Source organism: Mixophyes fleayi, chromosome 5 (genome assembly GCF_038048845.1).
Source record: "Mixophyes fleayi isolate aMixFle1 chromosome 5, aMixFle1.hap1, whole genome shotgun sequence".
NCBI classification, from domain to species: Eukaryota; Metazoa; Chordata; class Amphibia; order Anura; family Limnodynastidae; genus Mixophyes; species Mixophyes fleayi.
In genome coordinates, this window is record NC_134406.1 from 181358191 (window position 1) to 181384168 (window position 25978).

The 25978-nt window shown below is 37.7% G+C and overlaps 1 protein-coding gene across 9 annotated transcripts in view; it reads right to left on the reverse strand.

Annotated features, from left to right (window-relative positions):
- KIF13A (kinesin family member 13A) overlaps positions 1 to 25978 on the reverse strand; it is a 169365-nt gene that overhangs the window by 142257 nt on the left and 1130 nt on the right. For 8 of the 9 annotated variants that reach the window (XM_075213123.1, XM_075213122.1, XM_075213116.1 and 5 more), the window contains exon 2: positions 25663 to 25756. In XM_075213123.1, coding sequence (XP_075069224.1) covers positions 25663 to 25756 — 94 coding nt within the window. Of the gene's footprint in view, positions 1 to 25649; positions 25757 to 25978 lie in introns of those variants that run through there. The other variant, XM_075213121.1, reaches the window with a different exon arrangement.

The window sequence follows — 25978 nt, forward strand, 5'->3', positions numbered from 1 at the left end:
TTCATTGTCTAAGTGTTGGGTACTGCATATAATATACTGCATACTGGTGAGAACAATTTATTGGGCTAGATTAGATAAATTAGTACTAGTAAGTACAATGTACTAGGCAGTCTTGAATATATTATATATTACTGTTGGGTTTAAGGTGTTGGTCGCTGACAACATAATATGGTTGTCTGAAAAAAAAAGCATAGAACTACTTCTCTTGTTATGTATGTTCGCTATAATTTTCAGTATTTATTCTTATTCTATACGACTGCCAAAATACTGCTTTTCTTTCACTGCATTCTGCGATTCATTTAACTATCATTTTGCTTAAAATTGCCAGTAAATCAATAAAGTTCCCTATCTTAAAATTTGCGATGGAGGGAAGGTGTGATGAGGAGGACGACCTTTCTAATGACTTGAAAATAGTCCTCTTGCTCCCCCTCTCCCCCTCCTGTTCAGTTGCAAGATATTTTAATATGCCCCTTCGGACTAGCGTGAGCCCTGGGTTCTGCACTGCGCTGCCTGTGCCACTTCCCCCTTCGGCAACGGGTTACAGACATATTAAATGTGGTCGGGGAGTTTTAAATTACCTCTTATTTTTCAATGTTGGCTTCTTTTTAATCTTTATATACATATGTCTCTTTACAAAAAAACTATTTCTAAGCATCTAGTATACATACAGTAGATCAGCTATAGATAGAAAATTCAAAGAGCCTCGGTATATTTTTCTAACAGTACAGGGAACAATAGACTGACTAAAATGAAAACACAGTTGGGTGGAGTGTCTATGTAAGAGAAATCTCCCTTCATTCCAGCATAGAAAAATCTGCTTGGAGAGAAAAAGCAACCCAAAAACAACAGGGAGTGGGGAAGGAGAGCTATGTCAGTCATGAAAGTATGAGGAGAAAATCAAAAGCTTACTAATCAGCCTTTGCAGATGGCATTTTGGCATTAAGTTAAAAGTTGCCTGCAACTATTGTTAAATGTAAGCACTGGGCACCTTCACCAGCTGACTATAAAATGCCAGGCCCAGTTGTAGTCCAGTGTTTCTCCTGGACAACTTTGAATTTAAAAGATGTGCATTTTGTCAAGCCATGGCTTGTTCAATCAGCTGCATGGACAAATTTACACTGTGCTAGTTATTGGAGAAAACCAAGCATAAAAGTGTTGTGGTACTACTTGTTATCAACACATGGAAATAAAAGGTTTTTTTTCCCACTGCCTGTTTATTAATAACTGGAGACTGTTCTATGGCAGGACTCATCATAATATATTATACCAGTGGTACCCAAACTGTGCATCGCGGCTCCCTGTGGAGTGCCGAGTCCAGGGCCGCTGGTAAGCAAAGCAGCGGACTACTTGGCAATTATTTTGGCTCAGGGGTGCCTTGAAAAAATTATGGAGACTCTAAGGGTGCCTCGAACTGAGAAAGTTTGGGATCCACTGTTCTATTATGTAATATGTATATTTAATTTATATGTTTCAGAATTAATGTATACCAACTATACATGAGAAATGGAATAGGTGCTGATTTTAATGTGTGGTTAGTTTCTCCATGAAAATCCTACTTTTGCCCTGGTACAGAATGCAATACATAAGGGTAAGGGTAACCCAAACTATTAGAAAACGTGTAGGCTTTTTTTTTTCTTATTCGCCATCTGTTGTCTACTGTCACTCTGATTTTCCGCCACCCCCTATGACATTGTATTTCTAGACGGATGATGAAACCGAAACTACATGCAAGGTCAAGAATGCCACTATTTTGTCAACAGTAATAAATTAGCGAGCAATCTTATCAGCGTGAAAAAAGGATATTAACATCAGAGGGTTTTGTTTCTTAGCACAGGGTAAATTATATGATTACTAAACAAACATTACATGCAGTTAGCTTTTACTCCAACTCCAGGAATCCACATATGTCTCTTGTGGAATAACATGAATGTACATCAATTTGTCGTGCTGTGACCAATACAAACGAATACAGTGTTGGGAGACATTTCTAGAACATCACAGCAAAGACCTTACTATATTCTTTGTGTACATACACAATTTTTCAGATGGACAGCAAAACAAAATAATGAAAAAATTCATTAATTGAAGAACCTATGTGCTGATGATCTAATAATCTGTGGACAATCTCTGTAGTGTATGGTGGTTGTGTGGTATACAAATCAGCAGTGGCATTACCCCAAGCAGCATTAAACAAGACCCAGGATTTTACAGATATGGGCCATTTCTATCATTTGAAGCAACATGCATAAAATATACTAAAGTACAGAGAGATTACCCCCCATATATCCCCAGACATACCTCCTTACTGGGCTGTTGTTATGAATTTTATGCACTCTAGATGAATTCAAATAATAAATGTGTACATATGCTTAAAGAGTTAATAGTATGCAGACGGAATAGTCTGCTCAAGTTGCTTTCTAACAAAGAGGGAGATAAGACACATTCCTGTAACTGGTTGTACTAAGTTACAAGAGAAATCAGACTATGTAATGAGGACCCCTGAAAGGTCAAACACTGTACAGGGGTAAGGCTAGGTAGGAAAAACCTCCAATCAGCCGACCGTTTGGTCAGATATCGTGTGAGTGTGTATAGTGACAGGATGATCTAAAGTCGTCCCCAAGTGCCAATCATCGTTTCATTTGGTTGGTTGTACTGTTTAATATTTTCCCACCAATCATGTAGCGTGTATGCACTCATGCTCACGATCTCCATAGAGTTTACAGAGTCGGGGTTCTTTTCAGCTGATGCTAGCAATGAATGTCCCGGTGAATATATGTGGAGAGTGCTGTAGAAGGAATAAGTCATTTGTTCGTTCTGAGACAGAATGTTTCGTTTGAGAGTCACAGAAGCTAACGAAAATCATTAGGACATGTGGATAGCTAAAACAAGGCAGTTTTAATCAGAGTGAAAATGTGACAAGAATGAAACAATATTGTGCTGTCATTCTCCAAAGACTAGAGGACCAGATAAAGAGCACAGATCTGAATGTAAATCGTGTCAGTGTGTATGCATGAATCGCCAGACTGATCGAACCTTCAGTCGTAGATACAATCGTTTAAGATAACATATCGGTCGGAAAATTCTAAATTCTTCAGTGTGTACGTAGCCTTAGCCCCATACAGGGTGTGCTACTAAAATCTGCCCAGTAAGAAGAAAGGTATACAAGACTGTGTAAATGCATTACTTGATGTTCAGATTATTGTTAGAATTCAACATACATGCTTGCATGTCTGAATAAAGAAGCACCCATTTGGATTTTTTACTTCATACTGATCTGTAAATCCTAGCTATAACACTGTTTAGCACTCCTCCTCACAGTGCATCTAGAAAGGAGGTACTTAGTGATCATGTCTATGTGTATGACTTTATTACAGAATTATTATTTACTTGTATTTCCTTTCTTGTTTCCTCATGAGAATGTGTTTCCAGATGATAAATGTATGTTTAAATAGTTAGTACAAATCTTGAGTGCTTGGAGCCAGTAAACCTAGCAACCCCTGCAATCAATAATATTATCAATGATTTTATCATTGCCTAGTGCAACAATGCCTTCTGTTTTTCTACTGTAAAGTAGTTTTCAGTTAATCATTCTGGTGACTAGAGATGACAAACTCCCATGGTTCAGTTTATGATCAACTCACAGATCTTTAATTACTGTTTCAAATAAATAATAGTTGGTTCAAAATAATCTTACAGCTATTAAAAAATGTTATAGTATACATTTGTTCAGTTTGCTAGTTTTGACTTTAATGATAAATCATTTATATATAAAATACATATATTAAAGACAATACTGAACTGTAATATTTTAATATTTTTATTCAATGTAATGCAATTAGCTTTTAACTTATTTAATCCATGTAAGGCAAGTAATACTTTACTGTAATATTTTATTTTAATATTGTATTCAATGTAATACTGACAGCTATTTTATTGTATTTAATTCAATCAGTAACAATATTACCAGAGTGTTACTGCATCATTGCACATTCTAATGTAGGGAAAATGCATTTATTGTATTTTTTATCTTGCAGAATTTAATTTCCTTAACAGGTTAATAAAACTGCTATGTTAAAAATGAGTTGCGTCCGTTTACATGCAGCGCATAGTTTCATGGAAAGTAAGAGGACACAGAATTGTAAATGGTTAATATGATGAATTGTAGCTATTCAAGTGTGTTTTTGTATGTGTAGTCAGATAGAAGGCATGTCTTTTTCTTTTCCATAGAGGTCCACCTTCAAAACAAACACAGCGGATGAGCTATCTCAAACAGTTACAATCAGTAAAAAGCAATTGTTTCCTTAATGGCATGAATGGGCTCTGGCACAGAAAATCCTATTGCTGGTTTGGAACAAAGTATGAATTCATGTGGAAAAATGGCTTGTTCCCATGAAGTCTGACACATCACTTGCTTAACCCAATGGAAGGGATAGCATTTTATATCTATGCCTGTATCATTTAATAACAACAATCTAATTGAAATTTACTCATGCAAAGTCAGTGTTATTTACTGCTCCCCATTAACTAATGACATTAACAAGATTGGTTGATGGCTGTCACAAACATTCTATTAATTATTCTTGAATATAACAAGTGGGTTTTTTCTTGTCAGGATAAACTGACCTGAAGCCAATAAAATATTGGGCAACAACTATTGTCAATACGACCAGTGTATACATAGGATAATAATGGGCAACAGGCAGCTCGAGGGCCACATATGACCCTCACCCTTCACATGTGGCCCAGTTTCTACATTATTGCCATTATGCCGTGTCGTCTTGAGCTCTTATTCTCTGCTTTAAGTCCTGCCACACTTGATCCATTATTGCTTAAGAGCTGAGACCATGACTGAACCTCATTGGGTCAAAAACTAGACAGAAAAAAAAAATTAGCGCAACCTTTCGCATCACCTGACCGCAGAGGTGGAACTAGCGAGCTGTGGGCCCCGGTGCAGGGAAGCCAGGAGAAGGAAACCGGTTCCCACAGCTCGCTAGTTACCCATGCAGCGGGTTCCATTATCCTCATGGGCCCCGGTGCACTGCACCTACTGCACCAATGGTAGTTCTGCCACTGCCTGACCCCCCCTCTGCATCATGTGACCTCCTCCATACAATGCAGGAAGTGAACGTGCAGTCTGCATTGCGTGGTCTCCCTCCTTCCTCTGTGGGGAAAAGCTGCATGATTCCAGTGTACTTCATTAAAACAAGGATTTTTTAGGCAGGGTGTTAATAGTTATTAGGTTAGGAGTTGGTGGTCATAGTTGGTGCCAAATGAGGGATGATTGTGAGGTTTTGAGGTGTGTTTTGTGTATTTTCACATTTAAATGTCAGATTTGCTTATTACACGGTTTATTTTACAATAAAATACTTGCTGATCAATTATTTATATGCCTCCCTTAAAGTGCATCGGGTTTCCCATCACTGACATAGGTTATATTTCAATGTTAATTAAAGCATAACAGTCAGCAAATATGAAAAAGTTTACACATAAATAATTCCTCTAAACATAGAAATGCATCAAAAATGCTGCATTTCACCTCATACATATTTATAATTGCTGACTGATATCACTTACTGGCCATAAGAGAGACTCCTTTAAGGCGCTACTGCACAAGAGCAATTTCTAACTAGAAGGAGACTGTCTTCTCCAGTAGTATTCTATATAAAAAGGCAAATCACTCAAACCTAGTGGTATTCACAGAGAGCAAAGTACATACAGAATATAAGTAGGAATTACATTTCCCGTCACTTCCTTTATAGTCTTGCCAATATTATTAAACAAACATGATTGGAGCTTTATCCTTAAAATAATTATTATTGTGAGATCCATTTAAAAACATATGCTTATAAATTTTGCATAGGTAGCCTGATATTTGTTTTTGGTCAAATTTACATTTATTAATATTGGCGAGATATACTGGGATACATATTTAGCCAACGTAAAGCGGTATATAAGACATGAACAGTTTAGCTAGTGGCCAATTGTCATGAAAAAAAAATGGTAGATTACTTGTTTTTCTTTTGAACAAATCATCTCCCTGACACATGAACACTCATTTATGGTTATGTCCGACAAGTTTTAAAAAAATTATTTACAATAATGTTTCATTACAAAGAAAATGTGCAAATCTGCATTAAAAAAAAAGCAACCAATCGCCAGTTAGCTTTTATCTCTCTAGTGTCAGTTAGAAAATAAGAGCAAAATTCTGATGGGCTGCTAGAGTTTCAGCACAGATTTGAACAATGTTAGTAGAAAATCCACAATGTCCCTTTAAACTGTGTAACACTTAGGAGGGAAAAATAAGCCACATATGTTAGACCAATGATATGGACATGTAGAATGCTCACATATACATTATTCACAGGCTTTTACCTATTTAGAAGCCACTTACTAATTAAACATACCACTACAAAGAAAACGTCACTTGACACCTGTCAATTTTTTTTTCCATATAGATAGTATGTTAATGCAAGCAGTGGTTATGTGTGTTGCACAGAATCATATTTTAACTGAAATGTGATCTGTACCTTTCCATCCTTTTCTGCTTTGCCTTGAGTAGATGTTATGCAACTACACAATCAACCTACAAAATGCCTATGCTAGTATGTTTAGAAACTGCAAAACTAAATTAATATTGAGGGGAAAAAAAAAAAAAAAAATATTTGCAGGTTAATATTTAAAAGCGGTTTGGACATCTACTGCTTTGCAGAAAGCACCATTGTTTGACAGATCGGTTATTTTCTTCTTAAAGGATTACTCCAATTTAAGAAAAAGTTATTTAAAAGGTCATTATTGGAAGTTCCTACCTGGCTGACTTCCTTTGCGAGGTACATTTTCTATAAATCCTTTCAGTTGGCTCAAGAAAGTGGTATATGGACCAAACCCCTACATTTGCATAATTTACTTATTATCATTAGTCAAATGTTCAGAGCCAATTGTGTCTAAGTTCCGAATGGTATACAGTGAACCCAGTCTACCTGCATATTGAATACCTGTAAATCTGGTCTCTTTAGAAATTGAATGTCAGTACACAAAAATGGTCATTTACAAAGAGCAAATTCTGCATATCTGCAAAGCTTTTATTATAGGTGACCACTTGTCCACCAAGTACAATTCAAGGTACATGTCTACTTCATGGACTTTAGGGAAAACAACATAAAATCCTTCTGTGCCTAGTTTTGTAGATTGCCTATGCAACCTATTACCACCACACCTTAATTAATTTACACTTTGAAGCGAGAGTGTATACGGTAGTATACTATACCGCCACTTCTCCCATGCTCTTCTTTGCAAATCTATCAAATTCCATTCACTTGCATTCCCAGTACAATTTTCATACCACCACTTCTAAATTTCTAAAACACTGCTTTGTTTGCCTTAATGTATGGCTTAAATTCATTATTAGAGTGAGGGGACATCGGGACTGTCTTTTTCACATGTCAAAGGTGTTTGTTTTAAGCTTTTTTATATTACACTGGTCAGAAATGTATTTCCCTACAAAAATTCAAGTAGGAGATACAAAGGGCTTCCTATTATAATTAGAGAAAAAAGAAATTGCCTAAATCATGTCTAAACATACTAGAAATTATAATTGTATATGGAAATCCTTTGTATCCTACAATATTTATGGGATACGTGTATGACACAAGACGATTATTCTATACAAAGCACCTCCTAAACAATACAAAGATGACAAAACAAGGACACATCTAACACAATAAAAATATTGATGAAAGAGCCCGTCCCCACAGCACTTACAGTATAAATGCCCTAATGAGCTATAAATGATTTCACTTGGTGTTAGCAAGCCATGACCTGCTGATCTTACACGGCAAATTCAGAGATGTTTTCAGTTTCACGTGAGTCAAGCTGCATGAGTTATTTTCCTTGACAATGAAGCACAACAGACAAAGGAACAGACTGCCAACAAGCAAGTTGTGTCAAGAAAAAGACAATGTTGCTGAGTCAAGTAGAAACCAATTGGTGCCGTGATTTTAAAGGTGCCAGAAAGCATAGTGAAACCTGAAACACCTGCAGGAAACAAACTTTACTCAATGCAAATGCGTACAAATAATATGAGAGGAGAGCAGCATCTATTCAGCAGCATGTATATCAGTCAATGTACGCATGATTTAAAATGCAAAAATAACAGATTTAACGTCTGCATTGCAAAGGACACATGTCTAGTCAATAAAGTGGATCTGTTGTCTTTACACAGTGGAAGCACCCATTCTGCGCAGGGGCGCATGCAGGGGCGCATGCAGGGCCCCCCCCCCCACCCCCCAAAAAAATATAGAGAGAGCTGCTGCTCCATTTCGGCGGCACTGTATTGTACAGCAGCAGCGGCGCTGTCAAAGAAGCGTCCACGGCGGTGCAGTACAATACAGCACCGCCGCGGACGCTTCTTTGACAGCGTCGCGGCTGCTGTACAGTACAGTGCCGCTATGTAGGGGCACTGTTTAGCCCCCGTTCTTCGTGGAGGGATGGGGTTTCTGGAGAACCAGAAACCCCCCTGCGTGCTCCCCTGCTATGGGCTAGACTAATCTTTGTAATAATGCAGGCTATAAATTAACTAGGAAGTAGTGATTTCACTGAAGATTTGTGCTTCATGAAGTGGTAGAATTCAGCCCACAAAATGGCTGCCTCCACTCTGTGCAAGTGACAGATCAACTTTAAATGTGCAGCACAACTTGGCTGTCACCTAGAGCACACTATACTATTTTTCCCCTCCTTGCCTATAGTCCCTTCATTATAAGTTACACTTTTAATTCTTTGCACCATGTCTATGCAAATAATCTGATAGCAGTTATCTTCCCACCACACTAATGAAGACAAAGAGGTGTATCTTGTTAGAGAGGAGGCGGCTAACAGGCTAATCAGATGTGCAAAGGCACAACCTGAAGAAAAAATGGCCCAGTTAGTAGGTAAAGAGGGCAAAACCTTTTTTTTCTTTTAGGTATATAGGTAAAAGGAGAACAAAAAAAAAAGAAAAGAAAAATAAGACTAAAAGACAGAGTAAGAGTCCTGTTGAGAGAGACAAAGAAATAGCAGATCATCTTGATAATTAATTTTGATCAGTGTTCACACTACAGAAAGAGAGGGAAAGAGCCATAGTTAAATTGTAAGTGTATTCCTAAAAAAATAAGGTAGATACAAGTACATTTACAGAGGAGGAAGTCCAAACAGAACTCTCAAAACTGAAAGTGGATAAATCAATGGGGCCAGATGGGATACATCCAAGGATATCATATTCATCATCATCAGCTATTTATATAGCGCCACTAATTCCGCAGTGCTGTACTCACATCAGTCTCTGCCCCATTGGAGCCTACAGTCTAAATTCCCTAACACACACACACACACACACTAGAGTAAATTTGATAGCAACCAATTAACCTACCAGTATGTTTTTGGAGTGTGGGAGGAAACCGAAGCACACGGGGGAAACCCATACAAACTCAGATAAGACCATGGTCGGGAATCCAACTCATGACCCCAGTGCTGTGAGGCAGAAACGCTAACCACTGTGCCGCCCACAAAGGATACTAAAAGAGCTTAAAAGGGGTGCTGGTAACACCATTAATAGAACTATTCAATCAGTTACTGGGTACAGGAGTAATTCCAGGAGACTGGAAAAGAGTAAATGTTGTGGAAGCATGGAAGAGGCGAGCAACTACCGACCAGTGAGCCTTACATCAGTAGTAGGGAAATTGATGTAAAAAAGGTTGTAGAATAACTAGTAACTTACAGGATCACAAACAGCATGGATTTACTTTTGGAAGGTCATGTCAAACAATTCTTATTAACTTTTTGACTAGGTGACTAAAGTAATCGATCAATCGGGGGCCTAGACTTTAGTAAGGCTTTTGACACTGTTCCGCATCACAGACTCGAAAGCTTGGGATTGAATTCTAAGATGGTTGAATGGAACAGATCTTAGTTGCAGGAGAAAAAACAGAGAGTTATAGTAAATTGAGTGCATTCACAGGAAGTAAAGGTTACCAGTGGAGCACCACAGGGATCCGCACTTGGACCAGTACTTTTAAATATCTTTATTGGTGACACTGCAAATGCTTTTGAAGGGAAAGTATGCCTTTTGCAGATGGCGCAAACAGGGTAGACACGCCAAGAGGGGTAAAAGAAATGAGTGAGGATCTAGACCTGTGTTTCCCAAACCCAGTCCTCAAGGACTTGTTTCCTATATCTCTCTGCTGGAGCACAGGTGAATTCATTACTGACTGTCAAATTTTGAAAGATCCACAGGTTGTACTAATTATTTCACTTGTGACCTGGAAAGCCTGCACTGTTAGGGGTCCCTGAGGACTGGATTTGGGAAACACTGATCTAGGTAGACTAGAGGAATGGTCAAGAGAGTGACAACAACTGTTTAATGTCAAAACAATGCAAAATCATGAACTTAGGTCTCAAAAACCCAAAGACAAAATATAGTATTAACGTCACTATTATGGAAACTACTGAGGAGGAAATGGATCTTGCAGTCACTATTTCAGGTGACTTAAAGGCAGGTAAGCAATGTAACAAAGCAATGTGAAAGGCAAGCCAGATGTGTGTTGCATAGAGAGAGGGATCAGTAGCAGAAATAAAGAAGTAATAATGCCACTGTATAGGACATTGGTACGGCCGCATATAGAATACTGTGTCCAGTCCTAGAGGCCATATCTCCAGAAGGATATAAACACATTAGAGAATGTACAATGAAGGGCAAATAAATTGCTGCATGGTCTATAGCACAAAACTTACCTGAACAGACTGAAAGATCTTAATATGTATAGTTTGGAGCAAAGAAGGGAAAGCAGGGATATGATAAAAGCTTTCAAATATATTATGGGTTTTAACAAGCTACAGGAGAGAAACATGCTTCTAAGGAAGAGAAGTACTAGAACACGAGGACATGCACTGACACTGGGGGGGAAGTAGGTTCAGAGGAAATTTGAGGAAAAATTACTTCATAGAAAGGGTAATGGACAAGTGGAACAGCCTCCCATCAGAGGTGGTACAGACTAATACAGTATAGCAATTTAAACATGCTTAGGATAGACATAAGGATATCTTTACAATGAACTAAGGATCAAATAAGGTTTGAGGTTACCATAGGTTAAAAAATGGGCAGAGTAGATGGGCCAATTTCTTCTCTGCCATCAAATTCTATGTTTCTAATGGGTCTGTGATAGCAGAAGCAGTTTGGCTTTAGCACCATTTGGCAACCGACATATATGGCCAAACTGGTCAGTGATAATTTCTGTTGGTTCTGGGGGCGAAGCAGCAGGATAATAGATTATGTAGTCTGCTTGACATTGTGGTCGATTTGAAGAAACACACATTGTGTTATCGGACAAATCGCCCAATCCGACATATGATCAGTGGCAAAACTACCGTGGGTGCAGGAGGTACGGCCACTGCACAGCCCAGAGGTAAGTTAGACCCTGCAATTTCAGGTCCCATGTCTCCAAGGACACCATAGAAGCCGCAGCACCTGCACCCACAGAAAAGAGTAAAGTGCAGTCCTCTTTTGAGTGGTGCATGTACAGTGGGCAGAACGTGCATGATCAGAAGACACCCCTTTCTGATCTTCATAGAGCAGAGCTAGGGGGAGGCCAGGAGTCTACAGCAGCATGCCCGGAACCCTACCCAATTTTGCTAAGGGGCCCGGGATGCACTGTTCTGCGCCTGCCTACAATATTGCAGTCTGTGTAGCAACAATCAAGTGAGTCCCAGTCTGTGAAGTCTGCTGGAGAGACAGCAAGAGACTATTGTGGTTTTACTGCAGTGCCCCACTGCTGGATCGTCAGGTACGTCCTCAGGGCTTACACACATTATATTTTTGATCACAATACATAGAGGTTTTTCCCTTACCTGTTCTAAACACAAAACAGATAACTAACAGACACTATACTTATTTAATGTGTATAAAATATGAAAACAAGCATGTGCATGCTCAGAGTCACCATCCAATTCCTTAAAGGTTAGGATTACAGAAATCAGGTACCACCCACATCATTAAATTTTATGCACAATAAACTAAGTGAAGGTATATCTTCGGATTCAGACATGAAGGAGTGAGAAGATTAACAAGTCTCAGTTTCATTACTGTATAGGACTATCAGTTTTGTTTAGTTCTGTGTTTAATGAAAGGGAACCATTTATTTGATCGCTCCCACTTATCTAGGTGTAAAATGGCAAACATGTGCTATAATTAGAGAATTACTGGGTAATGGTTTAATAAGTGAAATACAAAGCACAAATAAAACATAATTTATACACAGTAAGACTGTGGAGCACTACTGCTGAAATATGCTGAAAATATATACAAGCAGTCACTGGTGTAGTCAGCTTTACAAGTTTAAAACAAACAATATACATTAGCCAAATACAAATTATCCAACAATCATTGGTGTAGTAAGTTGATTTAAATGAGCTCTATTAAGTAAATAGTAATTACTAAGCTAATTAGTAATTACAGAGTTAAAAATGATCTTGTGAGCTACACTTGAAGTTATGATAGGTGCCAGTAAGATGAAGTGCAAGTGGAGAACTTTCAACTGAATCACCATATTAAAATGCAAGTTAGTTTATATAGCAACATTTACAAATATACACGTGAAATCTACAGGAGCTTATCAGAAAGGAAGATATTTTAGGAAAGGTTGCAATAGTGGGGGCAGGGGATATTTTTATAGACAGCAGACTTCGGGCTAGATTTACTAAGCTGCGGGTTTGAAAAAGTGGGGATGTTGCCTATAGCAACCAATCAGATTCTAGCTGTCATTTTGTAGAAAGTACTAAATAGATGAAAGCTAGAATCTGATTGGTTGCTATAGGCAACATCCCCACTTTTTCAAACCCGCAGCTTAGTAAATCTAGCTCTTCATGTCTGTAACCTGACTGAAGGGTACTCTTTTATGCACCATTTATCAAATATGTCTGATAACAGTGAACAATAGCTTGCACTCTCTGCTGCATAGCAAATATCAAAACACTGTCAAACATCACAAGTTCTGTCAGTTATAGGAGTTATTTTATATCTGTGAATGTCATTACTAGTTATTTTATAGAATGCGACCTGCATATTGGGTTAGGGGTCCTTTAAGAAGCACACTGAGACATCTGATATCCGCAGTGTTTAATGTTAGAACATTTCTTGTAATGAATCTATACAGTATCAACACAGAACAGATAAAATGAGAATTCCCTACTTGCTATAGTGTCTTTTCAAATGAGGTGGGAGTGAGGAGACTAACAAGCCCCATATTCATAGATATCATAATGAAGGGTAGCCCCTACCTCAAATAAAGCTGTCTGTCAGGCAGAGAAGGTGAGGAAATCAGTATCAACTCAGCTAATACACTGGACCTATGCTGTTTGGAGTCTACAAATTCATAAATTTATTTTGGATTTATTAATGGTAAAATTGGGTCTGGTTGACAGGAAAGTTAGGTCACATATTAGAATTGGGCTTAAATCCGGGAAGATGCAAAATTGTGGTTGTAAACGGTGTCACAGGACCCTTCTGGAGACCGCAAACCCCTGGAGGTGAGGAAAGGTGTACAAGTGTCTTTAAAAAGTTACAAGAAATGGTCAGTCTTTTGAGAAATCAATCATTGATAAGCTGTCTATCTTCCAAGCCAATTTCCCTTGGCACAGATCATACCACTTGTCTGTAAGTTATACTCTGAATTTTATCCCTTACAGTAAGCTTCCAAGCAGAAGTGCGCAGAGTGCGGTTGGTGACTGGCAAAGGTAGTTAGGAGAGGTTTTCTGACAAAATATAGGTGATTGGAATTGTAATGTTGGGGCTGGAGGAAGGCCTAAGTATTAATCGTGGGTCCTATTGATTTAACGACGGGGCTGGTTGGAATTTTCTAAATGTACCCATTTTTTCCCCCCCAAATAGGGCCCCCAACATTCCAGGATCCAGACAAGCCGCAATTAAAAAAACCAGCAGCCACAGGTGGTGAAAGTGACAAGAACAGGTAGGAGAGAGCAGGACAGTCTGTCAAATGTTCTGATACTAGTGGGACAATCCCGATTTATGATGACTGTTCTGCCCAATCTAAGGGCAGGTCAAGACTGTACTCTTTATATACACACTGCATTCTTTATATACTACATTATGGTGCTAGCTGTCCTTCGTGGGCTGACCCCTCCCCCCTCTAGTGTCTGCTCTTGCCTCTATTATGGCTGGTAACACCCCCTCTGGTGGGCCCCTAGCGTTTCAGTCCTTTCATGCCCCAGTCCGACACTGTATGATATAAATCAGCTCAAGTATGCACAAATTGTAGCATGCTACAGATTTAAAAAGTGGAGCATATGATTGGTTCCACTGTTCTTTTTTTGCTGTTGTTTTTTCAATTTAGCCTATTTTGATGAAAAGCTTTAAACGGTGCTTAGCTGACACAACAATAGAAAATTCATATATTCTGCGATTTACTGTTAAAACCATAAAGTAGACAGAACTGCAAACAGCAACAATGGATACACAGACATATAACTGCAATAACACAGTTGTGTGATAAAAGGGGTGTGTGGTGAATTATCTATAAACAATTTTATATCTGTGTTCCAAGTCCTGTAACAGGAGCTCTGCCAGTATCTGACAGTTATGTTATGTGAATCACAACAGCAGATCTGGGATAGATGCCAGAGCACTACAGTTAAAGAAATATGCAAAAAATCCTTTACTGGATATGTGATTCTGAAGCATGAAGGCAGGTAATAAATAATAATATAATAAAAAAATTAGCGTTGAAATTACCGTATTAACGTTAATAATTGAATAATTGAATTTCCCGCAAAGAGTTTCACTTTTACGATGCAATTTACAGGTAAAATGCAATGTTTACCTTAATACTGACCTTTCCAGTGTATCACTGTTACATAATATAAGGAGATGGAATATTTCCTCATCCTACCATCATAAATCGCTAATACCACATCCAACAGCTATTAGGTGGCATCTAAAGGTGTTTGGATAAAAGACAAAAAAGATTTTACAGTGAAAACAGAATGCAAATGGGCATTCCAAAGCCTCTCTGCTCACTACATCATGTGCCATGTGAGTGTGGTTGCCATGGTAGTCACATTACACTTTGGAAAGTCTGCAGAATTAATAGCAGTCTGAAGAGACAAACAAAGGGCAAATAATTATTATCAAGTTGCTTCTTACAACCTGTCACAGGGACGTACGTTAATAAAAAAAAACAAAAAACACCTCACTGTTTCATGGGATTATTGATTTAAGAATCATTGTCTCTCGCAATTTTAACCATGGTTGCTTAAACTTTGGCATACAAATGTATAATTTATACATTTATCCCCTGTAAGTAAAAATTCCCATGCCTAAACAGAACTTTAAATATGCAATAATATATTTAAAATTTCCTATGCAGCTGAAAGCAAGCTATTATTCGACTTATCAGACATCATTAAGCACAGGCAAAATATCCAGTTAACTAATGGCTGTGAGCAGTCAGTGTATACAACCACCAGCTGACTGCACTAATAGGACCCTATGTTATCTGATCACTTGGTACCCAGGTAAAGGGATCTTGGTGTGTGGGCAGCTTATTGAAATGACTTGCAAAACCTCACAAATAGTGTTAACTGATCCTAAATGCTAACTAACAATCACTGAAAAAAACAAATTCACAAACAAATTCACATGCTGTGCCTACAACTTCAGTAGCAAAGTGGACTATGTTGATTGTTGGACCTATATCCCAAACATGTCCCAGTCCCATTGAGGAATAACAATACCATATTTGCTTATTTAAGTTATAAAAAGTGGGTATAAATATAAAGTTGTATTACTTACTGCATTTTTTAATACAGCATGGTCTTTGATTACATAATAGTTGAACAAACTGGGACTATGTTTAAGAATTGTAGGGGAAAAAAAAAAGAAATTTCGCCTGAAATCATATCTTCAGTTCGGCAATTTAGACATATCTTTCCCTGTATTCTGCAGTCAGTGGCGACGAACTCAAGCTCACACAGCTGCGCTAGAGAACCACTGCTGACAGATGAGCTCCTACATGTGCTAGCTCTTACTGTATTGAAGATTACTGACCCCAGCACACAGTCTCACAATATAAGCCTTTCTAAAGACGGCAACAATGTCCAAATACAGGCAGCAAAATGCTACCTCGGATGTCAGCAAATCCACAGCACATTAAACCAGAACCTCCAAACACTAGAGGCAGTGATCATCAGGCTATTCAAATATCTCCTTGGAGGGATGGGTGGAGTTGGCTCTTTTTAGAACATACTACAAATCACATTGAATGTTTGGGTGCAACAACTCTTCATTTAGTGCAATTAAAGATCAGAGTGATGGAGTCGCTCGTATAATATTTGTGGAAGGAACATGAGGTTGTGTTACACATTTCAGTCAGGTACGATATGGTTGCACAATCAAGCGATGTTTGAAAGTCTAACAATCATAAACACATGTTGTGATTAGCAAACATATCCCAAATATTCTGTAATATTATTTTTTTTATCAAAATGTATAAAAGAGTCTAAGGGGTAAATTTATCAAGCTGCGGTTTTGAAAAAGTGGAGATGTTGGCTATAGCATCCAATCAGATTCTAGCTATCATTTTGTAGAATGTACTTAATAAAGGATAACTAGAATCTGATTGGTTGCTATAGCCAACATCTCCACTTTTACAAACCCACAGCTTGATAAATTTACCCCTAAATCTCTGCTATAATCACACCTATATTTTTGTTTGTCTACACTGCCTAACACACATTTGTCAGACAGTAGCACATTCCAACAGCAAATGCACTGACTTCTCAGAGCACAAAGCAAGCCAGCAGGACACTCCGATCAAGATATAGGCAAATGTGTTGTCACTTCATCCAGAAAGTGTTGAGGGCTGTTGAATTAACACAATGCTGAGCAAAAATCGCCTTAGCTCTGGGATGAAAATGAGCATATTAACTGTTAACGGAACACATCTAATAAAACAGGAAAACAACTTCTTTGAAAAGGTCAAAACAAGACAATTAATGATTTCCTACTGCAAACAATGTTGTCATTTAAAGGAGCAGATCTCAATATAGTGTGCTAATGATATAGGGTATGTACACTACTCAGTCAGCACTTGAATTGCCAAAAACAGGTTTCGGGAGGCGATTACTTTAAAGAAACCTGCAGAGAATATTTAAATAAAGTTTTAAAAAAATAAACAAAACCTTACACATGATATTTGTTTTGATATAGTAGTGGAAGTTTACCTGCTTGTGTCTCCTTTATTTGTTCATCCATGAAATCACCCCTGGAATACACTTGTATTTTAGCAAAAATACAGAATCCACTGCTAGATACTAAAAGAGCTTCCAATGGACTAAGATTCACAACAACAGAAAAGTGCAACATTAGCACTAGAATCAACGACACTGCAGGTTGTTTCAAAATTAGACCCAGCACTTGTTCACAACAATGTCTAAAAAAGACCATTTAAAGGCATGTTGAGTAATTTGTTGAGAAACTCTGGACTTTAAAAAAAAAAACAACAACAGATAACGATATCAGGGTTATTCACAAGTAATACTACATCTGTAGGTAAAATGTTAAACATTGAAATAATATTTTGAGCGTCAGAATAAGCAGCTGGTGCAGAGCTTGAAAGACAAAAATTATACAGATGCCGGCTTCATGGAACCTTACCCAAGAACATTTTAGACACTAAAATATAGGAGAGGAACAAAGAAACTATGAGTGAGAATGGACAGATAGAGAGTGAGAAAAATAAATAGAGAGATAGGCAGGGGAGGGCTGGCAAATTTTAGCCCGGGGGGCAAGACTTGACTCAGCAGCCTATGGAAAAAAATTAAGGTGGCCCAGTCCAAGTTAGCACACTATGGGACCAGCCCGAGGAGCAGATACCACCTTGCCCACTAGCCCAGCCTGCCCCTGGAGATAGGTGAGAGAGAGAAATAAAGTGTGTGTAAGAGTGTGAAAGAAAGATAGTGTAAAGCTGGGTACACACTACCATGGTTTTCATCCAATAATCGGCTCAATCAGCCGTCATACGACCGCTCAGTCAAAAGTCGGGTCAGTGTGTGCAGGGACACGATGGTCGAAAGTCTGCCCAAATGGACGATTGTTGCCTCATTTGGTTGGTCGTACTGTTTAATATTTTTGGTCCAATCTCGTTTCCGCTGTGTAGTGTGTATAAACTTCCAACCGATCCACAACAGTGAGTACGAAATTACAGTCATTGCTCACAACAACATGGCTGTAAAAAGTTTCTAAAGGGACGTCTGCTCTTCTCTTTATCGTCCTAAACAAGGCTAGTGTGTATGCAGTCCATGGACCGAGCGATCGGAACATCAATCGCACGTAAAATCGATCGGCATAAAAAGTTGGTGGAAAATTCTGTAGTGTGTACCTAGCTTAAGACAGGGAGAGCGACAGATAAAGACAAGGGGCCTGATTCATTAAGGAACTTAAATTAAGAAGTTTCTTATTTATGTCTCCTGGACAAAACAATGTTAAAATGCAAGGGGTGAAAATTAGTTTATTTGTTTTGCACATAAGTTAAATACTGTCTGTATTTTTCATGTAGCACACAAATATCAACTTTAAATTTCAGCATACAAATAAGCTATCAAGTATTTGTGTGCTACATGAAAAAACAATCAGTATTTAACTTATGTGCAAAACAGAAAACTATTTTTTACGTCTGAAATAAGAAACTTCTCAATTTAAGCTTCTTAATGAATGAGGCCCAAGGTGTAAGAGAGGAAGAGAGTGTGAGTGTCAGAGAGAGCGCTAGAGACATTGAGGGTGCAAGAGAGGGAAACAAGAATGAGAGTGTGTGTGGAGAGGGATAGAGAGTGAGTTACAGATAGAGAAGTGACAGCAATACCCTAGGACAGGTTTGATTGTCGGTTACCAAACCAGGCCAAAGCTAAATTCTCCTAGGATGTGACAAGGTCTAGTGAAGTCGGCAACAAAAGAACACACACAAATTACAAGGAAGGATTTCTGAGTTGCATCCTTCCTACATACACATGAAGTGCAGGATGCAAAAATATAGAGTTTTACCAGATGTGTTTATTTCTGCCATCCTCAGATGTTATAATATAAGTGGCTGTCATATTGAGGTTTGCATGAAGGAGTCAAAGTGGATATATATAGCTCTAGTAACATAATTACACAAAGTTCAACTCAATCTCCATCTTTTCCACCAATCTCTTTTACTTTAGGCACAATTGTTTTATATACAAAATTTAAGATGTATTAAAAAAAAAAAAATCAGAAAAAAAATAAAAAGGCTAAATTTAGTGGCCATGCATTACATGGCTCTAGGGCTACCACCTTTGTAAATGCTGAATAGTCTGACATCACACTATCTATTTTTCAAATATCCAATAAGATATATCATATTTAGATCACTTGCAAAAAACAATAGCTAAGCACACGTGTGTTTACATTAAAATAACACTGGTTTATTAGTTTTTTTCCTATAAAGTTCTTGGTTTCTGCCCCTCCCTTGTGAAAGCACAACATCAAAGTCCATCTGTTTGCTCAGCCTAAAATTATAATCATCTCTCAGAAGCTTTGAATCACTCAGTGATTCAGAAATAAAAGTTCATTAGTTGTAACATCTTTGACCCAGTAGTGTTTTAAGTGGAAAACATACTTTGGAGTACAATTTCGAAATTGTGTTATTAGAGGAGAGCTGTCATTTTGTCTTATTTTTCAGGCAAAGTCAAAGTCAAATTTACTCATGTGGTGCCCAAAGTCCCTCTACTGGCATTTAAATGAATAGAAGACACAATTGCTATTAATTTGTCTCTTATTTCAAAAAGCAGCAACGGATATCTGGTGCAGTAATAAGTTATATGCTCATAAGCAACTGACATCTTACACTTACAGTCCGTACTCATGAGATAGATGCTCTTCTGTCACCCTCCTACATTTTTTACCCTGGGCTATAGCACTTCTTCGACCCTACACTGTGTTCCAAAACTTGGCTACCAATGACGTGACTATAATTGACCAAAGGACGCTGACAGTCACTGGAAAAAATTATATATCTATACCCACACACATTCATGCATATAGTATATCGAGATCTACCATCTGTATTAGTCCATGTCTCGGTCTTTACTATCCAATTGTGCATCATGCAGAAAAAAGATAATGATAATTCATAACAATTGATTTGTAGGAGCAATAATTAAAACATCAATAATCTACTAGGCCTGATTTTATATCAGGAGGTCAAAAAATATAACAAATGTAGAGTTTAAAACATTAATTGTTTCAATGTTAAGATACATAATATAAAACACTCAGTATAAAACATGAACAACATGAAACAGAAAATTGCACAATACTACTTTGAGCTGAGAAACAAAGTGCTATACATATTATAAAAGAGCAGACTTTAGACCATGTAAGGGATTGGCAGACTGATGTGGTGTAACAGCTGCAGAACAGACAGACTGCTGGTGGTCAGATGTTCTTAGTGGGAGGCTGAACTTCATGGAGCTACGATCCAATGACAACAATTGCACAGGGCCTGTGAACACTACTTTATCTTGCTCACCAACACTGCTATGAATTAACTTTTTTGTTATTTTATTGGTTATATGTTTGTATACACTTCCATGAGGATACAAATGCAAAGTAACAAGTGCGCAAACATTATATAAATAACTGATGATGATGATTGATGGGGAGATATTTGTTAATGGGAAATGTACCCCTACTTATAACTACTATAAGTTCTATGTTCAACAAAACAAGGACATACATTATATTCTCTGGAAAGTGCTGTGTACTTTGGTGGTGCTGTACAAACAAACAATAATACATAAATTATTGCCCTAAAAAGTATAAATTCTGCATTTTTGGATTTATTAAAGAGCACCTGCCTCCTACACAAAGTGGCCTTAATCAATAACCACTAATACACAGCTTTTCAATTCGTTAGGAACCAGTAAGGTGGCGAATGCAGTAAGTCGGTAAAGGTGTCCTTTCCAACGAATACTGGTCATCTAGAGAATCAGGAGCTTACATTCCAGACAAGCACTGGAAACGTCTAATAAATAGGAGTCTAATGTACATATTATAATGAAAAAAAAAACAATCTCTGCATTTGCTGATCTTTTAATGAGGGAGTTGTTGTGATATAATATTAATATCAGACACTTCTGAACGCTGAGTGTTCTGAATAAACAGCAGCACAGTGAGCATGCTTCTGTCAGTATATGGATGTGCTTATGAATGAATACCTGTCTAAAAGATGGCTAACTTCATACTAAAAATGTAAAAAGGTCTATTTAGAATAATGTCTACAGCTTTAACACACAGTAAATGTACCATGTGTCATTAGTTATATGTTGCCTCTACAGATATCTGGTTAATGGCCAATTGCATGCAGGTACTCTTTAAGAACATAACAATGTATTAGTATTATATAATAAAGATATTAGCACAATCCCATCCCCAAAAGCACTGAGACATGGTACCTTGATCTCACTCCAGACACCATACTTCCTTGTTACAGCCCTGATCAGTATGTGTGGCCAACTTTACAATGATAAGAAATATCCAATTGACTTATTTTTGTTGTTTATTATGTAAAGAAACATTACATTTAATGGATAATTCTAACAAAAAGCTGCAAAAATGTATTAAATATAACTCTAGAAAAGCCAATCTACCTAGCAAGAATAAACTACATCATTATGAAATTCAGTCTAGGTGAATGCCCCTTTTATCCCAATGTTGCTGAAAGATCAGAAATATTTGAGCATTTCAGAGAACAGTGTAATGAGAGATTGTATCCTTGAAAAAAATAAAAAAATCTTAATAGCTAGAAAATCAATAAGAAAAAAAATGTATGAACTGTGGCGAACTGAAAAATTATTTACCGTATAGTGACTACTTCAATAAATTATGGGGGCTACAATGTCTGGGGATGCTATTGTGCAAACACTATAAAACGTAATTTAAGAAAACAGTTTTCACCACTTCTAAAAATATAAGTATCAATTACAAACTGTTGACCTTCAAGTGACAATTGATAAGACAAAGCAGATGGTTCATTGTTCTGCGGTAATCTATATGTTTAATGCACATTATTATATTTCACTATGACACACTTAAGACAGTCTCAGATTCTTGGCATGTAAATAAAATATAGCTGATGGTTTAAAGCAAAGGATAAGGTAATATGATGTGAGCCGCAGGCCATCATATGGTGTTTTAGAAAGTCTGTTGAAACAAAGTTATACTATATGTACCTATGCTAGACAACAAGTATTTGTAGGGTGTTTACAAAGCAGCCTGGCTTATTGTAGCAAGTGCTGGAGAAAACTAGCAGAGGCAGTAAATGTCATCTGAACCAATTTGCTTGTATCTAGGCAGATTATCCCCTGTTATTCCATAGAAACACAAATATGCAGCTGCCCCATAAGATTAATCCCTCTCTTATTTTTGATCTAATGTATTTTATACACAGAAAACTACATCTGCCAGTAGACAGAAAATCAAACTTGTGTAAGGGATGTTTCTATAGTAAAAATTCTCAACACCCATCCTCAGGGACAATTAGCATTACATATTTTCCTAATCTGTTAGCGGGTTTACAGGTATATTAAAAGGAGTTGTTCTCTGTTGGACAATCTACTTTAATCTAATCTACCCCATGTAGCAAATAGGGATTCACAGTGGGCAGCACAGTGGCCTAGTAGTTAGCATTTCTGCCTCACAGCACTGGGGTCATGAGTTCGATTCCCGACCATGGCCTTATCTGTGTGGAATTTGTATGTTATCCATGTGTTTGCATGGGTTTCCTCTGGGTGCTCCGGTTTCCTCCCACACTCCAAAAACATACTGGTAGGTTAATTGGCTGCTATCAAAAATTAAAAAAAACCCTAGTCTCTCTGTTTGTCTGTGACTGTATATATTAGGGAATTTAGACTGTAAGCTCCAAAGGGGCAGGGACTAATGTGAGTGAGTTCTCAGTACAGCGCTGCGGAATTAGTGGCGCTATATAAATAAAATGATGATGATGAGGATTCTCCCTCCGTGAACCTCTCCTGTGACCTGAAGCCAAGAGCTTGAACGTGCCACAGCTGAAGAGCTTTCCATAGAGCTCTAATAAAGAGACCTAGATGGATTGCAATACACGGCTGTGCGCTGCCATGACAAAGAGTCGTCCGATGTGAGATACGGTCCCCAGCTTCTCATAACAGAAGATCATTGTAAGCTCCCCAAAGGCAGTGACTAATGTGTCTGTATAAACTACAAAATAGTTACATTAAATAAATATTGAAGATAACTATAACAATTCTAGAAAAACAAGGTTTATGACTAACAAATTTACAAAGGCAAAAAAAACCAAGATGCTCTGGAAGCTGTACATACACCTTGGCAATATTTCCCATATGTCCTATGATGAAATCGGCTTCTGCAATGAATGAGGACGTAGCCTTCACTGGCTATAAAATCTAAGATCTAAGGTGCTAGCACTCTATTTCCTTATGTTCACCTCTGCCACCTTTTCAACTGCTTTAATGAGAAGGTGTCAAGTATAACTATTTATCCAGAGAACCATTCATGGCTAATCTACTAAACAAAATCACTTCTACAAGGATTGCTTTATTCTGGCTGTATAAAGGTTGTATACTTTATTCACAGTAAAACCAACAAAAGATAAACAGTTTATGAGCTTTAACAAATGTACACACAACCAAAGAGCAGCTAGTTCATATGGACTTCAGCGATTATCAATCCTGTGTCCAAGGAGAAAATAATCAGATATTTACGACAAAAATGTATTGAATTCAGTCATTATTATATATTGCATCCATTCCCTGGCTCCACAGCCTCTGCTAGTGATCTATTTTTACAGTCTGGTGCACTGGTATTTTGGCTGCCATCCAGCAGTCTTATTTTAAGAGAATTTACATTTATCTGTTGAATTTCTCAGGTGCTGGTAACACACTTTCTTACATTTTAGCAGATGTGTAAGAGAATGAAACATACATCCAGCAGTTAATCTGTGATGTGTATACCATATTGGCTAAAGGAATCTATTCCACACATGACAATTTAACTCAGATGTTTGTGAGAAGTCATTGCTGTATATCTGGTGTTCATTTATTTAGATTGTTGAGAAGAAATGCTCTGGGAACAAATAGGATAAAGTAATCCATACAACAGACAGCTTTTTCAGGCTTGTCACCTGACTCCAACGGATAAATTTATTGCTGCAGGAGAGGTCTTGACTGTCTTACATCTAGGGGGGAATTCAATTAGTAGCGAAAGTGTCTCCAGAACGACCGTGAGACACTTTGCGGCGGAGATTTTGACAGAAACACTCACCATCATCATCATCTCCATTTATTTATATAGCGCCACTGATTCCGTAGCGCTGTACAGAGAAATCATTCACATTAGTCATCTGATATTAATATTATATCACAGTAACTCATTTTTCCTCACACAAAAACGAGCGCAGATTTGTACCGTAATTGCCAGGAATGTTCGCCCGCGACACAGATGGCAACTGAATTCCCCCCTTATAGCATTTTCACACTTCATAATGAATAGTAGGGTTAAAGGGAAGCAGGTCGCAAGATAGTGGTGGCTTCAAAAACGTCAGTATGACAGGAGAGGTGCTATGTACTCATTAGGAACTGTGTTTATATATAATAAATCAATAATAATAATAATAATAGTAATTGTATCTTCAAGAGGCATAGTGTATGCAATAAATGTCATGTGGGAGCTAAACAACTGGTGTGCAACCTGGGTCCACAAGAGAGATCCCAGAATCTGTTTTTGAGGTCCTCTTATTGTCAGACTATGCAATATGTCCTATTAGGTACTGACACTTTGGCACTTTCAGGGTCCCAGAACAATCAATAGCAGGTTGATACTAAATCTTTGAGAAACAAATGTAATCGTGCCATCATGGTATAAATCACTTGTTGGATCGCATCTCGAATATAGGGTATAGTTATGTCATCTGTGTATAAGAAAGATATAGGAAAAGTGAGAGGTCAGGGACGGGTTACCCTATCAGTAAAAGGAACTGATGGGTTACATTATAATGACAGACTTGGGTTGTTAAATCATCATAGAGGTTACCTAATTAATGTCTATAAATGACAATACAAAGATTAGTCTGACATTTCTATACCTGGTACTGTACAGATGACTAGGGAGCATTTACTGCAATGGAGGAACATTTAAACTACCACTATAAGAAAGGAAATTCTCACTACGAGACTAGTTAGTTAGTGAATGTGATTGATCCTGGTAACTTATTGCCATGTATCAGGAAGGATTTTTTCTCCCTGTACTGGTCAATATGCAGGTGCATCTTGCGGTTTGTTTTGCCTTCCTGTGGGTGTAACACATCTAGAATTTTAGCAGTGTCGACTGTCTGTATCCTAATTGGAAAATCTCAACAGACATGTATAATGACAGTGAGCCGTGATTTTTTTTGTAATATAAAAAAATCACAATATCAGATTTATAATTTTTATTACAATATTCATCCTACAACCTGCTGAAAAACAAGTGATTTCCTCCACTCTATTCTAACACACCTGATAGAATCATAAGCCCACAAGCAAAATAGCATTAGGACAGAAGTGTTTTACCTGTTGTCGCCTTGCTTGTTGTTGGCAGGTGGAGGTTGCAGCACTGTCTGATTCCCTTCCATCTCCACAATGCATTTTGTATTCAGATCCATCTCTAAATTAAAGAAGTGTTTGGCACATGATTACATTTCCAAACCCCTAGACCACTGACAATACAGCACTTTCATACTCTGCTTGCAATTCATCTCTTTGCCAAGATATCCATGAGTCACTCAGGCAAGCTTCCCATAATGCATGATGAACACTGAAATATCCAACTGAAAATAAAATATACACTCACAAACACAATATATTTATTTACTTCTTGTCTAAACAA